An 18,351-nucleotide genomic window follows, 5' to 3' on the forward strand; every position below is an offset into this window, starting at 1 on the left:
TTGTATTGCCTGAAACCATGGGATTCTTCACCATAAAGGTGAAGTTCAAATGGGATTATGGATGTCACCAAAATGCACAAGGTTCAGTTCACCCAAAAAAGCTGGGACCATATGTTTTCATTCCATCAGGTCAGTTCTGATGAATGCTCATCAATCTGAAATGTCAACTCTGTTTCTCTCTCCACAGACACTGCCTGACCTGCTGAGTATTTCCAGCATTTTCCACTTTTATTATGTGTACATAGCTATTGACCAATGCACTTATTCTTATTATAAAATGCAGTATATATGTTGGGTGCAACAGTGATGACATTGGATAGGTGAAAGGACAATGTTCTTCTGTGCGAGGAAATGCAGGAAGAGGGTAGCAACCCTACCATAATATTGAGTGCTTTTAGAAACACAGAAAATTTACAGCACAGAAGGAGACCATTTGGCCCATCATGTCTGTGCCAGCTGAAAAAGAGCTACCCAGTCTAATCCCACTTTCCAGCTTTTGGTCCATAACCCTGTAGGTTACGTCACTTCAAATGCATATCCAAGTATTTAAATGCAATGAGGGTTTCTGCTTCTACCATCTTTCCAGGCAGTGAGTTTCAGGCTCCCATCAACCTCTGGGGCAAACGATTTCCGCTCATCTCTCCTCTAACCTTTCTGCCAATTACTTTAACTGGTTATGACCTCTCTGCAAAGGGAAAGTGGTCCTTCCACCCACCCTATCCAGGCCCCTCATAATTTTATACACCCCAATTAAATCTACCCTCAGCTTCCTCTGCCCAAAGAGACAACTGCCTATCCAATTTTCTCTCACAGCTAAAAATTCTCCAGTCGTGGCAACATCCTTGTAAATCTTTTCTGTACCCTCTCTAGTGCAATCACATCCTTCCTATAATGCAGTGACCAGAACTGCACGCAGTACTCTAGCTGTGGCCTAACTAGAGTTTTATACAAAAGCAAAATATTGCTGATGCTGGAAATCTGAAACAAAAACAGAAAATGCTGGGAATACTCAGAAGATCTGGCAGCATCTGTGGGGACAGAAACAGAGTTAACGTTTCAAGTCGATGATCTTTCATCAGAACTGGGAAAAGTTAGAAATGTAACAGGTTTTAAGCAAGTGAAAAGGGGGAAGGTGAAAAAAGAACAAAGGGAAGGTCTGTGATAGGGTGGAAGATAGGAGAGATTAAATGACAAAAGAGTTGGTGGTGCAGGGCCAAAGGGAGTAGTAATACTAAAGCAAAATACTGCAGATGCTGAAAAACAAATAAAAACAGAAAATGCTGGAAATATTCAGCAGGTCTGGCAGCATCTGCGTGGAGAGAAACAGTGTTAACATTTCAGGTCAATGACCCTTCAGGACTGTTCCGAGCATTTTCTGTTTTTATTCCAAAGGGAGTGGCAATGGGACAACTAAAGAAACAAAAGATGTGTTTAGAGGAGGTATGAATGGCAGAAGGATGAACAGCGGCAGCGTTTTATACAGTTCCAGCATATCCTCCCAGCTCTTATATTCTATACCTCCACTAATAAAGGAAAGCATCCCATATGCCTTCTTAACTACTTTAAATACCTGTCCTGCTACCTTCAAGGATCTGAGATATGTACTCCAAAGTTCCTTTACACTTCTCAGTATCCTAATATTTATTCCGTATTTGCTTTCCTTATTCGCGCTCAAGTGCACTTCTGTGGATTGAATTTCTTTGCCACTTTACAGCCCACCTAAGCAGTCGACAGCTTTCTTCCTCACTATTAACCACACAACCAATTTTTGTATCATCTGAAAACTTCTTAATTATAGCCCCTACATTTAAGTCTAAGCTATTGATATATACCACAAACAGTAAGTCCCTAATACGGAACCCTATGAAAACCCCCCGGAATGAGCTTTCCGGTCACAAAAACACCTGTCTAACCTTCGCTTCCTGTCACCGAGCCAATTTTGTATCCAACTGTTTCTCCTCCAACTGCCGGATTACTGAAAACAAACAGTATGCTAACTTTACTTGGGGGGCTAACCAGATTAACATCTTAATTTTAAAAGATTACATAGATATATTTTCACATTTTCAGTTTTATTCTGAACAACTCAGAACTGTACCGGTGTTTTGGTAAATCAGATTTCAGAAAAATCATGCTAACTATGGATGAGTAAGGCAATTCAGTCATATTAACTCATCCATTCAGAATGATTCTAAACGCCCCTACTGTAGGATCCAAATGTTTCTTAACTGATTTCAGTGGGGTTTTCCCATTGGTCTATCTGGACATTTATTCCACAAAATGTTACTTCTGCGTGTGATTAAGTATTTCCAGATATCAGTTCTAAAATTACTGATTATTTTAAACCTGTGTATGCTAGCTGTACTCCTACAGTAAGAGTTGAATCGCACATCAACTGAGCTTCAGTTTGCTGTTATAAATGAAGAATATATAAAGTAACTTCTATTTACATAGCAAATATGCCAAAGCATTTTAGAGATGGGCATATCAATAATGGACAGTGAGCCAAGAAAGGAGAACTGGGAAGGATGACCAAAAGTTCAGTCAAAGATGAGTTTTGAGGGTTTGCTTTTTTATAAAAGGAGTCAGATGTGGAAGGCTAAGTGGCAAGCTCTGGAGTGGAATCCAGCCAGTGAAAGGCTTTGCCAGCAACAGTGTAACAAAGGGAGAGGAAGGATTTAAAAACAAGGACAAAGAATTTAATTTTTGGTCCTTTTTAAGGGGCATACAATATCAAGGAACAGGAAGCTCCTTATTGTCAGTTTGGCCCAGTTTTGGACTCCTTCAGATGCAGCATTGAAGCGATAATGCGTCTGCCCGCTTTACTGGCTCCATGCACAAGTTGAACTATCACAGAATCATAGAATGGTTACAACACAGAAAGAAGCCATTTGGCCTGACATGTCTGTGCCAGTTCTCTGCAAGTTCAACTCACCTAGTCCCATTCCCCCACCTTTTTCCTGTAGCACTGCAAATTTTCTCTCTTCAGATAATTATCCAATTCTCTTTTGAAAGCCATGATTGAATCTACTGTCACCACACTCTCAGGCAGTGCATTCCAGATCCTAACCACTCGCTGTGTAAAAAAGTATGTCCTCATATCGCTATTGCTTCTTTTGCCAATCACCTTAAATCAGCGTCCTCTGGTTCTTGATCCTTCCATCAATGGGAACAGTTTCTCCCGATCTACTCTGTCCAGACCCCTCATGAATTTGAACACCTCCATCAAATCTCTTCTCAACCTTCTCTTCTCCAAGGAGAACAGCCCCAGCTTCTCCAATCTATCATTAACAAAAGTTCCTCATCCCTGGAATCATTCTTGTAAAACTTTTCTGTATCCTGTTAAAGACCATATCATCTGTACTGTCCCTGATTTTTTGCCCCCTAAGTTCTCATCAAATCATTCAGAATCAGCTGATTAATTACTGTTCAAAGACAGACTGTTCACACTGGCTTACTTGGACATACTGATGGTTTTTCAGTGTATCCAATTGCTGCAGAAGCCCAGGTGCTGATGAGATTAATTGTTTTTAGCCTGTTACAGTGACACTTCAGGATTTTCAACCTTCAAAACATATTTAACTGTAAAAATACAATGCTATCTGGCAGCATACCTCTACAAGTGTAAACGGTAGTTATGCCCTCAAATTCTTATGATCTTCATTTATCCCACTCATGATCTGTTTTTCATAGCTAGGAGAATAATCTTCCCAAAGACAGACAATGTCAAGATATATGCTATTATTGTGGTTATTATAGATGCCACTTATAGGAAAAGAATTCAGTATAAATCCATTGAAGAAACCAATTCATTGCTGTACCTGCACTTCAGTAGTTTCGAAGCTGACATCCACACTTTCGTGGTCACTCGTCTCCTCCTCCATTGTGACTCCTTCATTGTTCGTCTCTGCTTCCTTCCATATTGGTACTTTGTTCCTGGTGGCAAACTGCTCAAATGCCTGCTGACAGGACATATGCTCCTTGTCGAACACCACCTTCTTCGATTTGGGGAGCACATACACCATGGTAGCTTTGGCTCTGGGTTTAAATTCATCATCAGCAGCGAAATTGTCCGACAGCATACTTGCCGATGCAGACGGAGAATCTACTAGAGATGATTCTGCTCTGAATGGTTCAATGCCATCGGTTGAGGTAGCTGCTGTTGTGTCTGTTTCCACACGCTTCTTTTTCTTTTCATTTTTGGATTTCGAGGAACGAGAATATGTTTTCAGTGGTTTGCCATTAGCTGTTCACAGAAAAAGAAAGCAGACCCAAGACCTTATGTGTGGTAGTCTCTATACTGGTTTCCAATCAAAATGACAGACATTAGAAATACACAAGTGCAAACATAAAAAGATCTCTCTATAGAGAAGAACCAAGCATTTAATCTTAGGTGTAGCTCAGTGGTAGCACTCTCATCTCTGAGTCAGAGCATTGTGGGTTCAAGTCCCATTCCAGAGAATTGAGCACAGAATCTAGGCTGATGTTCCAGTGCAGTACTGATGGATTGCTGCACTGTTGGGGGCTTCCGTCTTTTGGATGAGATGTTAAACCAAGGCCCAATCTGTCCTCTCGGGTGGACACAAAAAATCTCAGCCACTACTTCAAAGAAGAGAAGAGCCTGGAGTACTAGCCAGTATTTATCTCTCAACCAAAATCACTAAAAAAAAACTAGATTATCTGATCGTTATCACATGTGTTGGATCATCCTGCCTGTAAACTGACTACTGCATTTCCTACATTACCACAGTGACTATACTTCAAAAGTACTTCACTGGCTGTAAAGCACTTTGAGACCTCCTGAGGTCATGAAACACACTATATAAATGCAAGTCTTTCTTTATCTCACCCACAATTGTGCAGCTCAATTGTTCATAATAAAATTTTAAGACAGATCAAGGTAAGGAGCCTGATAAGGCAATTTTTTCCCACTCAGATGGTGCCATGTTCAGAGAGCCAGAGCTATCTACTGTACCAATTCCCCCAGAACATTTCTTCTCTGTGAGACTTTCTCCAATTACCCAATTCCACAACAACTATGGGAGTGTTCATGGTGAAGTCTTTCACCAGGATCCGTGAAAAACTGGACCATAAAATAAATTCCAGATTTAGGGAAAGAGGCTGAGCTGCTGTGGATTTTTTATAAAATTCATTGAGATACTAAAAGTACAGTACATGAAATCTACAGAAACCACCCAACTTCAAAGGAGAATCTTTAGTAAATGACAATATTGTAGTCTTCTGCAACAAAACATTCACCAGTGGGATAATATGCCCAAAGGCAGTTGCCCAAATAATTTGAAACTGCAAACCTTTCACTGAAGAGAACTAAGCTACTTCAACTTTTTCGACATCTATATTATGGCATGCACACTAAGTGGTTATGCTAGAAAGACTTCAACAATGTCCTTCTTGAAATTCTTTAACTATTTAATTGACAACATATACCTGTTAAGCAGGCTCAATGCACGTTTATCAATTCAGAAATTATTAGTGTGATTGCACTTCCTCTGTCCCTCAACTCCATATAATGAACACTTTTTATTCAGATGTTCCATTGAGGAGCATGTTCCAGGTTTTATGCTCAATAGAATTAAAGCTCAGAGTTGAGGCGCATTTGTAAAACCTCAAGTAACAAGACCAAAAAAAAATGTGGGCTGAGCAAAGAAAGCAGGTGTCAATTTTTAAGGGTAACAGCATAAAGGCTGAGAAAAGGTGAGAAAATTTCTTGTCTCACAATACAGCAAATAATTGAGGTTTTTGCCCCAGTCCTACTTTGAACTGAAACAGAAGGTGAAAACTGGCAATTGTGGTCTCCAGTATCAAACAGTCCTGGGTCTTGAGGAAATGACTGCATGATGTAGAATCTGCACAATGGAAGTAACCCCCCCCAGCCTTTTCTTGCATAATGAAATTAGAAAATGAGAAGCTGTTCTCAGATTTTGGTCTTGCACGTATCATATGGCATTACCTCATTTACAGCAGTGAAGACAAACGCGAAACAAAATAAATATGATAATAAAAGCAAACTACTGCAGATGCTGGAAATCTGAAATAAAAACAAGAAATGCTGGAAATACTCAGTAGGTCTGGCAGCATCTGTGGAGAGAGAAGCAGAGTTAACGTTTCAGGTCAGTGACTTTTCTGGGCAAGAAATATGAGATTTTATCATCATAAAATGAGGGGAAAAAATAACAACCATGCATCTTTGGTTTGTAAAAAACAAAAAAAAACTGACATCACAGGAAAGTCGTGAGTTGATTGGCTGGTGAGTATTGCTGCTTAGGGGCTGAATCTAAACAACTGGGAGTTTAAAAACATTAAAAATGTTAATAATAATTGACAAGTAACAAGTGAGTAGCTGGTGAGTCCTATCTTTTTTTTTTAAGTAAGGTTTATTACTATTCATAAGGTTATTATTGGTAACGTTTATTTATAGTAGTAAAGTTTATTAGTATTGGTAGGGTTTATTAATAGTGGTAAAGGTCATTAGTATTTGTAAATTTTATAACAGTGGTGAGGTTTATTAGCACTTCGCAGAGCAAGGTTTATTAACTAATAGATAGAGGAATGGTCGGGCTGCTCTGACCTTTAGAGTGCTCATCCTGTGCTATATGTAGGAACTCCAGGACACATAACCATAAGTGCATGAAGTGTCATCAGTTACGCAGCTCGAGCTCCAGGTGACGGAACTTGAGCTGCAGCTGTGGCCACTGCGGAGCATCCATGAGGTTGAGAGCTTCGCGGATAGCACGTTTATATGTTCACCCAACGTACATAAGAATATACAGGGAAAGAGAGAATCAGTGACCACAAGACAGTCAAGAAAAAACAGGCAGGTAGTGCAGGAGTTCCCTGAGTGCATCCCACTTTCCAACCAGTATTCAGTTCTGAAAACTGATGAGACTGATGGCTCATCTGGGGTGTGCAGCCAGAGTCACTTCCATGGCACCAAGGGTGGCTCAGCTGTACAGGGGGGCACAAAGAAGACTGGAAGATCATTAGTAATAGGCGATTCGATAGTTAGGGAAATACAGGTGTTTCTGTGGCCGCTGACATGAATCCAGGTTGGTGTGTTGCCTCGCTGGTGCCAGAGTCAATGATGTCACTGAACAGCTGCACATCACCCTGAGGGAGTAGGGTGAACAGCCAGAGTTGTGGTCCACATTGGTATGAATGACATAGGCAGAAAGAGAGATGGGGTCCTGCAGTCATAATTTAGTGAGCTAGGTAGGAAATTAGCAAACAGGAATCAAAAGTAGTAATCTCTGGATTATTCCCAGAAGCATGCAGAAGTGAGTATAAAAATAAAATAAAGCAGATGACTCTGTGGTCGAAAAGATGGTGCAGGAGGAAGGGCTTTACATTCTTGGGACACTGGGACCGGCTCTGGGGAGATGGGACTTGTACAGGCAGAACGGGTTGCACCTAAATAGAGCCAGGACTGAGTTCCTTGTCGGGCGATTTTCTGGTGCTATTGGGGAGGTTTTAAATTAACTTGGTGGGGATGTGGGAACCAGGGGGTAATATCAGAGAAGAATACCAAGGTGCACAAAGTATTGGGAGAGATAGATAGCACTACAGTAGGGAAGAGAAAGTTACTAGGTGGGGGCAGAGTAAAGGCGAAGGTAATAAAGTCTGAATCAGGGTTACTGTGCATGTATGTGAATGCACAGAGTGTGGTAAATAAAATTTATGAGGTATGGGCACAGATTGTCATGTAGAAATATGATATTCTGGCTATGAGAGACCTGGCCCACAGAAAGGCAGGACTGGGTATTAAATATTCCTGGATACAAGGTGTTCAAGAAAGATAGGAAAGGAAGAAAAAGGGGGAGGGTGGCAGTATTGATCAAAGAGAATATTATAGTGCTGGAGAGAGAGGTAGTCCCAGAGGGGTCAAGGACATAATTTATTTGGCTAGAACAAAGGAACAAAAAGGCACAATTACATTACTCGGTATAGTCCATAGGCTACCAACTAGTGGGAAAGATGTGGAGGAAGAAATTTGCAAGGCAATTACAGAGGTGTAAGAATTATAGAGTAGTTGTAATGGGGGACTTCAATTATCTGAATATAGACTGGAATAGTAGTAGTGTAAAAGGCAGAGAGTGGCAAAACTTCTGAGAGTAGGGTTGTCCAATATACAGCCTGTGGGTCAGGATCCGGCCCGCCAAAGGTTCCCATTCGGCCCGCGGATGTAAACTGTACCCAGGGCTGTTCCTCATCCTCCCAGTGGTCTGTGACTGGAGATAGGAAATCATCCACTGGTTTCTTCTTGCGGACCAGGTTTTAAAAAACATCACAAGTCAGTTTCACAGCTGCAGACATCGGCAACTGCAGCTTTCCAAACTTCGGACAGATTCAGGGTTTTTTAAAAGCCCGCCAGGAAATCTCGAATCTGTCCGATGTTGAGAAACGGCAGTTCCCGATGTCTGGACCTGTTAGCTGTGAAACTGACATGTGATTTTAAAAAATCTGAGCAACCATCTGCTGAGCATTCCTGCTCACTGTAACTATCAAAAAGAGATGGAAAGGGGTCCGGGGGGGTGGGGGTGGGGGCAGGTGGAGAACAGAGAGGGGGAGAGAGAGAGGAAAAGGGGGACAGACAGGGGGAGAGAGGAAAAGGGGGACAGACAGGGGGAGAGAGGGAAGGGAACAGAGGTAGGGAGGGAGGGAAGGGAACAGAGAGGGGGGGGGGACAGAGAGAGAGGGGGGGGGGACAGAGAGAGAGGGGGGGGGACAGAGAGGGGGGGGGGACAGAGAGAGGGGGGGGGACAGAGAGAGGGGGGGGGACAGAGAGAGGGGGGGGGACAGAGAGAGGGGGGGGACAGAGAGAGGGGGGGGGACAGAGAGAGGGGGGGGGACAGAGAGAGGGGGGGGGACAGAGAGAGGGGGGGGGACAGAGAGAGGGGGGGGGACAGAGAGAGGGGGGGGGGGACAGAGAGAGAGGGGGGGGGACAGAGAGAGAGGGGGGGGGACAGAGAGAGAGGGGGGGGGGACAGAGAGAGAGTGGGGGGGACAGAGAGAGAGGGGGGGGGACAGAGAGAGAGGGGGGGTGACAGAGAGAGAGGGGGGGTGACAGAGAGAGAGGGGGGGTGACAGAGAGAGAGGGGGGGTGACAGAGAGAGAGGGGGGGTGACAGAGAGAGAGGGGGGGTGACAGAGAGAGAGGGGGGGTGACAGAGAGAGAGGGGGGGTGACAGAGAGAGAGGGGGGGTGACAGAGAGAGAGGGGGGGTGACAGAGAGAGAGGGGGGGTGACAGAGAGAGAGGGGGGGTGACAGAGAGAGAGGGGGGGTGACAGAGAGAGAGGGGGGGTGACAGAGAGAGAGGGGGGGTGACAGAGAGAGAGGGGGGGTGACAGAGAGAGAGGGGGGGTGACAGAGAGAGAGGGGGGGTGACAGAGAGAGAGGGGGGGTGACAGAGAGAGAGGGGGGGTGACAGAGAGAGGGGGGGACAGAGAGACAGAGAGAGTGAGAGTGAGTGAGAGAGAGCAGAGAGAGTGAGAGAGAGCACAGAGAGAGAGAGAGAGCACAGAGAGAGAGAGTGAGCACAGAGAGAGAGAGTGAGCACAGAGAGAGAGAGTGAGCACAGAGAGTGAGAGTGAGCACAGAGAGTGAGAGTGAGCACAGAGAGTGAGAACAGAGAGTGAGAGTGAGCACAGAGAGTGAGAGAGAAAGTGATCAAAATCACTCCTGACAGAATGACATCTATTAGAATACTCCGCATCACTACAAGTGTGCGGGAAAACATTTACTACTTGTGCAAGCAAAAAAATACCAGCTTTCTCACTAAATCAGTGTCCAACATAGTGAAGAGAAAGTAAGTCAATAAATTAGTCTTCTCGTTTAAAAATTCTTCATAAAAATGTACATTTGTTGCTGTTTTGATTGGTAGTAAGATAAATTTTAATACCTTTATCTTTCTGAAATTCTCTCACTGGCCCCCTATTTAAGACAAAAATTGTACTGTGCTTCCCCCCCTCCCCCGAAAAGGTTGGACAACCCTGTCCATAACATCCCAGGAGCATGAAGGTCAGCTGTAGCTCCTCAATTGCTGCCTGCTGAGCTCAGCTCACCCAACACACACTGGTGTTACTGATTACCGCATTGGTGCTAACAGAGGGGGGAAAAGTTGTTCATTGTGCCTTTTGTGTGATGATCTTAATTCATCCCCTCAAATTGCTCCCAACTCCACCAAACATCACCTTGCAGCTCCAGACTCAATCGATGTTTCTATAGGCATATAAATAAAAGGGTGGTAAAAGGAGAAGTGGGGCCATTTAGGGACCAAAAAGGGGGTCTACGCATGGAGGCAGGAGGCATTGCTGATATATTAAAGGAATACTTTGCAGCTGTCTTTACCAAGAAGATATGACTCAGGTCATGGTGAAAGGAGGTAATTAATACACTAGAAGGATTTAAAATTGACAAGGAGGTGGTACTGGATAGGCTGTCTGTACTTAAGGTTGGCACCAGGACTGGATGAGATACATCCAAGGATGAGGGAAGTGAGAGTGGAAATTGTGCAGTGACTGGCCATAATTTTCCAAATTTGGAAATATTACAGCCCAACAACTACAGGCCAGTCAGTTTAACTTTGGTGGTGGAAAACTTCTAGAAACAATAATTCGGGACAAAATTAATAGTCACTCAGACAAATGTGGGTTAATTAAGGAATGCCAGCATGGATTTGTTAAGGGAAAAGAGTGTTTAACTAATTTGTTAGAGTTTTTTTTGAGGAGGGAACAGAGAGGGTTGATGAGGTTAATGCTGTTGATGTGGTGTACATGGACTTTCAAAAGGCATTTGATACAGCACCGCACAACAGATTTGTGAGCAAAGTTATAGCTCATGGAATAAAAGAAACAGTAGCAACATGGATATGAAATTGGCTGAGTGATAGGAAACAGACAGTAGTGGCTAATGGATGTTTTTCGGACTGGAGGAAGTTTGCATTGGAGTTCCCCAGGGGTCAGTGCTGGGACCCTTGCTCGTCCTGATATATTAATGACTGAGACCTTGGTGTACAGGGCACAACTTCAAAACTTGCGGATGACACAACTCTTGGAAGCATTGTGAACTGTGAGGAAGACAGTGTGGAACTTCAAAAGCACATAGACAACTTGGTGGAATGGGTGGACAAGTGTGAAATGATTCATTTTGGTAGGAAGAATATGGAGAGACAATATAAAACAAAGGATCGAGAAGAGGGCACAGATTTAAGGTAACTGGCAAAAGAATCAATGGCGACATGAGGAAACACATTTTCACACAGCTAGTGGTTAAGATCTGGAATGCACTGTCAGAGGGTATGGTGGATGCAGATTCAATCAAGGCATTCAAAAGGGAATTAGATAGTCATCTGAAAAGGAAGATTGTTCAGGGTAATGGGGAGAAGGCAGAGGAATGGCACTAAGTGAACTGCTCACAAGGAAAGCTGGTGCAGATACAATGGGCCAACTGGCCTCTTTCTGTCCTGTAACAAATCTGTGACCTTGTCCCACAAAAGTTCTTGCAGATAACTGGATTGTGGATAACGAAGATTCCGCTGTACTTTAGTTAGGATATCACTGGTCTTCCCATTAAAGATAAGGTTATTTCAGTCCATTGCATTTAATTACATTTTAATTGTACCCAAGAAAATGCACAGATGAAAGACTTCAATCATTGCAGTGAAGGTTGCATTTAGCATTGGGAACATTGTAACCCATAAACCTTTCTGTCAAGAACTCACTCAATTTAAAATATCACTTGCAAAAAAGTTAACAATCGCACTTTGTGGCATGTCAATGTCCTTAAATGTGAATGCAGAAAATGTTCAAAATGCTGCCTCTTGCAGTTTTTGAAGATAACTTTCAAGATGGTCTATTAGATGCCCTAGAGCTCTGGGGCACCTGACAAAGTTTTGCATTAACATTACTGAAGTTCAGTCAAGTCCAAGAATTTCACATCCGGTATTACCATAGCCACCCAAAGTGCAATTTATATTTTGCTACAAAAAAGTGTTCATAAAATTCCACAATGGTCCTCTTCAAGGTGGACAAAAAATGTTAAATGTGCCATTTTCAGCTTGCAGTCTATGCTTGTGAGATATGTTACTAACCACAAACAACATAACAGCATTTCTGGGAATTTTTTTGCTTTAATCTTTGTTTTCAGGAGAGGTTAAAAAGAGGGAACAATTTAAATACTACGTAGGAACTCTCTGGTGCACCAATTGGCCAGCATAGTAGTGTTTGTACTTCAAAGCTTCCATATTTTTTAGATCCCAACTTGTCAAAACTTGGAATTTGGCTGATGTCCTGTGACAGTGAAAGGAACATGAACGATGCGTTTTTTAGAGCCTGAACAGATAGGGCTGGGTTTAAATTTGGCCCAAACTGATGGGGAAAAAAAGAGAGGCAGACATTTTCAACCCCAAGTTGCCATGCACCGAGTAAAATGGATAAGTATACAAATCCAATTCCTGGGTTTAATAATGTTAGACACAACACAAAACTATCTGTGAGTTACTGCTAATTTACAATTTCCTGGAAATTGTGGAAAATGGAAAAAAACACACTGCTCTAGGAGAAATGTTCTTGAGTGGAATGAAGGGCATTGTAGGAGAAAAGTAGAGTACCTTGCAGATAATTTGTGCTATACAACATGAGAATGCTGACATGATGTTTATAAAGCGGAAAAGTGTTTCAATCCACAACATTGACATTCTTCATGTTGACAGGCAAACAGCTTTACTGAAGAAGGAAAACAATGATGCTGCCTTTTGGTATTCATTTTATTATGCTTATCCATTTGTGTATTAATTCCTCCAGGAGGTGCACTTAAGGATTCAGCATAGCAAAGTTGAAAATAGTACAAAATCTTTTTGTAAGGCAAAAGGGATGGGGTGGGGGTGGGGGAAGTGAATCAAAAATATGCACACAGACATGCATTTGGAAATCGGCCATATACCCTTTGTTCAGGTAGATCCACCACTGTTCTGAATCACTTAGTCTATACTCCATTCCATACTACATCTCTGAGAACTTCATGCACATTCACTGGGTATTAATAGAGAAAATATACCATTCACCAGCACTAATAATCTCCATTACAATCTGCACTTAAATAAAAATTCACTTGAAAGAAAAACAGCAGTGTCGTACACAAACCTGAAAAACGGTGATCAAACAAACTTTCTGTGAAGTCACCTTCGCCTAGCTCCAAGATCGCAACCTTGGTGGGTTTGCTGTGTTCTTCTGCGTCCATTGTTCTCTTGTGCTCTTCCTTGACCTTTATGTCATCCTCGGTCACATATTTTCCAGAGGTTTCTTCAGCAGCAGGCTCACTCAGTGGTCTCTGGTCTTCAGTTTTCTGCCTCCTAGTCTGGGTTCTTCGCCGATGGGATCTGATGAAAAAGTAACAATGACAAACCCTCTCAATCTTACAGTTGTTGCACCTGATTTAAGTGTTTGCATATTGATACAAATGACAATTGTGGGCTTACTCAGAAATTTGAGAATTTAAGTCTTCCTTCACTAGAGTTCATAAAGTGGAAGAGTAACTTGGTGAATGTCTTCAAGATTATGAAGGACAATGATGGAAAAAGATAGCAATAGACTTGTTTCCACTGATTGGTGAGATGTTAATGAGAGGACATAAATTTAAGGTAATCAGAAAAAGAATTAAAGGGGAGGTTAGAAAAAAATTCCTCACATGACAGGTGGTCACCGTGTGGAATATTCAGCCACAAAATATTGTTGATATGTAAGTGTAAATGTAAGTGTTGATATGTAAATATGTAAGTGCTTTAAAAGTAAATTAGATAATTGCTTAAAAAAGAATATTAAAGCGTATAGGGAGTGAGCAGAAGTGGAATTGACAAGATTACTCAGGTGTAAACAAACAGCCACACATATTTGATGGTCTAATGGCTTGTTTCTGTTCTGACTATAATAGAAAGAACCTCAAATGGCACCTTTATAATTGAAGCTAAATGGATGGCATCTATGACTCACAGCCATTTCTCTTTCCTCATATGCAGCACTCATATTTTAAATCATTTGTCACTAAGTGATGCTGCCCTTCATCTGTACTAGAGTCCAAGTGATGATACTGGACAGCTATGCTGCACTAAGGATGCACAGTACTAGAATATGCCAGATAAGGAATGTGTTACCTGTCCATCACTATGCTGAACAGTCAGGTTTATGTTATACTCTTGCACCCCAATGTTGTTTTTTCTTAAAGTTGTTGTTCCCAGACTATAATAATCTCCACACTCCTACCAATACTTTTCTGGATTCAGTCTGGCGAGATAATCATTGGAATGTTCCAATTTCATGGTCACACCGATATGGCTTTTACCATTCTGCTGTGAACTCTTCCTTATTAAATGCATCATTGACAGTACGTCCTTTACCAAATAATACTGATGCCAAAGCAGGACACTGAGCCAATGTTATGTGAAAGCTATTTGAGATTGCATGTGACAAGATCATTCAAAATGCATTTTGCTATATACACATTTAGGAAGAGTGCAATTGCAAGATCCTCTCCTATGTTCAAATTCAAGAAATCTTTATAGTACCTTATGCGATACTCAGAAGTCATCTTTATTTCCATCACAATATTCCATTGCTTCTAATAATTAGTACATCAAGATCTATTAGAGATTTTGGGTCAGAGCTTACTGTAAAAATGGTGAGGTTAACACTGCTATCTGTCATTTATGTGCAAAGTGGTCCGCAACTTCAGGTGAATGTAGATGCACAGTTGACTGTAAAAATTCGTAACTTGCTGTTCAAGATGTGCCACTCATCCATAAGATGCACAAAAACAGCATTTCACTGTCTGGCACCCCATTCAAATGCACTGAACGGCATGAAGCTCCTATACTTGCAAGGTACATATGGATTAAACTCCCCAAAGTCAGGACTTGCTTATTTCAGTTTATGTACCCTTTTCAACAGTGTGATAAGTCTTATTTACTGCCAAACAAAGTCTCTGACACTGAAATTAACTTTTACAAGTGTGGAGTTTTATTTCTTCAGATTTTAATTGTGGGAGATTTAAAAAAAGATTGTTTTTTGTTTACTTTTTCTTTGCGTCTCTTTTCGCTCGCTCTCTCAATCTTATCTGTATTTTCCTTTCTTTATTTCACTTTCTGTACCTGATTCAGCATTGAATTCATTATTCTAACATTACCTTTTGGTTTAGACAGCACTGCTCATTAACAATACTTCAATCTGATTGGGGTTAAGAGGATACACAGTTGCTTGTCCTGGTTACATAGGTTCCAGATGCCCTATAGCTGTACTGATTGGATTTCTAATGCACAATAGCTTCCAGTGCAAAAGCTCATAGAAATTTAATTGATATGAGACAGTCTGTGAACAGCAATTGCCATTCACTTGTCCACTATAGTAAATTCTGGTCCATTGTGTTCCTTAAATTAATGTACAATGTCTAACAGTATTTCAGCTATAGGGAAACATAATTCACATAAGGAAATATCTCTGATAAGCATTGTTCAACTGATTATGAAAATAGAATTATGCCATTGGGATAAAGATATAACTTTCACTTTGAGTTACAGGGAAAAGTATTTTTCAATTCATCTGAATTACCCACTTGATCATTTATACCAATAACTTGGCCAGTCTAAACTCACTTTGATAAAGAAAGGAACTGTGCTTCAAGTTACAAGCACAGGTCATGACTCTTCCAAATTGGGGTTATACTCATCACGTTAATGAAAATGAACTATTTTGTAATTGACTCTATTTACATGTCCACTTACACACTATGCCACAGACTGGTGAGAATCTAGCCTGCACTTACAATTCCCCACATGAATACATGATCTGAGCCATACAGTCAACGTGGAGGCTTCTAAGCAGATGCTATATAATTCCTCACAAAGACAAAGGAACCAAAGAAAACACACAAGGCGGCATAGGTTACTTGTGTGCACCTGCTGGTGCTTGGATTACAAGATTAGCTGAGCAAAGGCCTCACAGCAGGACACAAGCTTGTCCCTTTTGGCCAGAATATAATGTGCTTTGTAGTCAACATGAAGTAAAATATATTTACTGGAGCCATCTAATTAGTACTAAGCCACATTATACTATAAGATATGATCTAAGTTTGAGAGAAGAATTAGAGGTCAAATTTCTAAAATGTTAAAAAGTTAGTGACTTCCTGCTGACAATGAGGACATACGTTTATCCTGATATTAATCCTAGTGATAACTGAGGTTTATGGGTGTGAAGATCAGTTAACAGTTTCCAGCATACTTCGTGAGAGGATGATGCAATGGATGAACTCTGCGAGATATAAACTAATTCATCTGTAAATCTAACTGCAGTATACACAATGTGGTCGCATACCCAAGGACCTTCTATATGGTGAGGTAGCCGGGGCCAGACGACCAATGGGGCGACCAAAGCTCTGCTTCAAGGATGCTTGCAAGTGTGACATGAGTCCCAGGCAAGTAGTACCTGGGAGTCATTAGTTGGCGAAAGAGGGAAATGGCGACACATCCCATCGACTGGCGTGCACTACCACGACGACCAGTGGCTACAGCAGCTTGGCAACAGGCGCCAACGCTGAAAACAACAACTCACAGCATTTGGCAGCTTCATGTGCTGCACTTGTGGCAGAACTTGCCTCTCAAGGACTGATCTTCACAGCCATCAGCAAAAGTGCACCAAGAGAACATACCCCACCTAAATAGATTATTTGCTGTATGTCCATCACCTTTTGTAGATGGAAGGACGCCAATCACAATGCGGAAACTTATTGCCTTCCCAAGAGTCAAATTCTGAACTTATAAAAGGATGAAGGACCAACCATTACCTTCGAATACATTTAGCTTTTATTGAAGCTTTCCGCTCCAGCCAGTCATCCATCTGAGGACTTGAGAGGGCAGTTGGCTTGTTGTGATCAATAGTGACAACGTCTTTGCCATTTTTCCACAGCTCATAGCGATCAGGCTGAAGGAGCTGCACAAACACATCCATTGATATCTTCACCATGTCCTTCCTACAGGTACACTATAAACATGGGAGAAGGGAGGAGAAGCAACAAAGAACAGATTAAACACACATTGCACATACCATTCAGTACCAAGATTTCATCTTCAGTGTACAAATTTCTGAGAATTTCTTCAAAGTTTTATTAATAATGCAAACTTCAGCAAAGTCTAATACATAGTAAAGTGCTAAGTATGGTGATTTCAACATAACTGCGCATCAGGCGAGTTTTAAAGAATGGTTAAGGAACTAGGTTAAAATCCACCTGGAGTCAGATAAGATTTACAGCATCAGATACGGCAAGCATCTTATGGACAGCAAACAGTGTAGGAGTACCTGGACCCAAAGCAGAGCTGCGATGTTACTAAAAATCAGAGATCAAATCTGGACTAACTCCAGAGAAACTCTCAGGGGAAAGGGACAAAAAAGCTCCAGTGATGACATTTATGTACCTTTCCCTCCCGGTTGCTGCTATGAGCTCAACTTGCTGTTTGTTAATGTTTGTGCTGCTCTTTTCCTGGTAGTGTGGCTACCATCACCCTGTATTCTCTGACCAACAATGGCTCCCGGTTAAGAAGTGCCTCGATTTAAAAAATTCTCATACCTGTTTTCAAATCCCTCCAGGGCCTCATCCCTCACTATCTCTGTAATCTCCTTCAGCCCCACAACTCTCCAAGACATCTGCACTCCTCTAATTCTAGCCTCATGAGCATCCTTGATTTCAATCACTCCATCGCTGGCTTTGCATTCAGCTGCCTAGGCCCTAAGCTGTAGAATTCCCTAAAGCGCTCCGGCTCTCGACCTTTCTTTGCTCCTTTAAGGCAGTTCTTAAAACCTACAGCTTTGATAAAGCTTATGGTCATCTGCCCGAAAATCTCCTTATATAGGCAGCTCACCACCACCTTCTCAAGGGCAATTAGGGATGGGCAATAAATGCTGGCATAGCCAGTGACGCCCACATCCCATGAATGAATAAAAGAAAATGGCTTGGTGTCATATTCTGATTTATAATGTGCTTGTGAAGCCTCTGGGACATTTTATTATGTTAAAGACGCTATATAAATACAAGTTTTCAGTGTTGTTACTGCAGTTACATACCCTAATACACTGCAACGTACCAGCCACAAAGGCATGTTTGAGAGCTAGCAACACCTGGTTGTCAGCCTACCATTGGAGGACAACTGGGTTGTTACATATACCCATGAGTGGTAAATGGGATCAGTCAGTATTTGGAGTTGGAGAGCTATGAGTGGTTTTGTTCTTTAGAACTGTCAGTTAAATTAACGTTTTGAGAAACTCCTAATGGTTCTAGAGAGGGACAAGCCACAGG

General features: G+C 41.8%; 1 protein-coding gene across 1 annotated transcript in view; it reads right to left on the reverse strand.

Moving 5' to 3' along the window:
* Positions 1-18,351, reverse strand: part of LOC137351457 (lysine-specific demethylase 4B-like) — a 393,540-nt gene that overhangs the window by 181,554 nt on the left and 193,635 nt on the right. Inside the window, exons 5-7 of the mRNA XM_068015905.1 lie at positions 16,846-17,042; positions 13,158-13,393; positions 3,822-4,246 (exon numbers count right to left, since the gene is read on the reverse strand). Of these exons, the coding sequence (XP_067872006.1) occupies positions 3,822-4,246; positions 13,158-13,393; positions 16,846-17,042 (858 nt within the window). The remainder of the gene's footprint in view (positions 1-3,821; positions 4,247-13,157; positions 13,394-16,845; positions 17,043-18,351) is intronic.

Source organism: Heterodontus francisci, chromosome 36 (genome assembly GCF_036365525.1).
Source record: "Heterodontus francisci isolate sHetFra1 chromosome 36, sHetFra1.hap1, whole genome shotgun sequence".
Lineage (NCBI taxonomy): Eukaryota > Metazoa > Chordata > Chondrichthyes > Heterodontiformes > Heterodontidae > Heterodontus > Heterodontus francisci.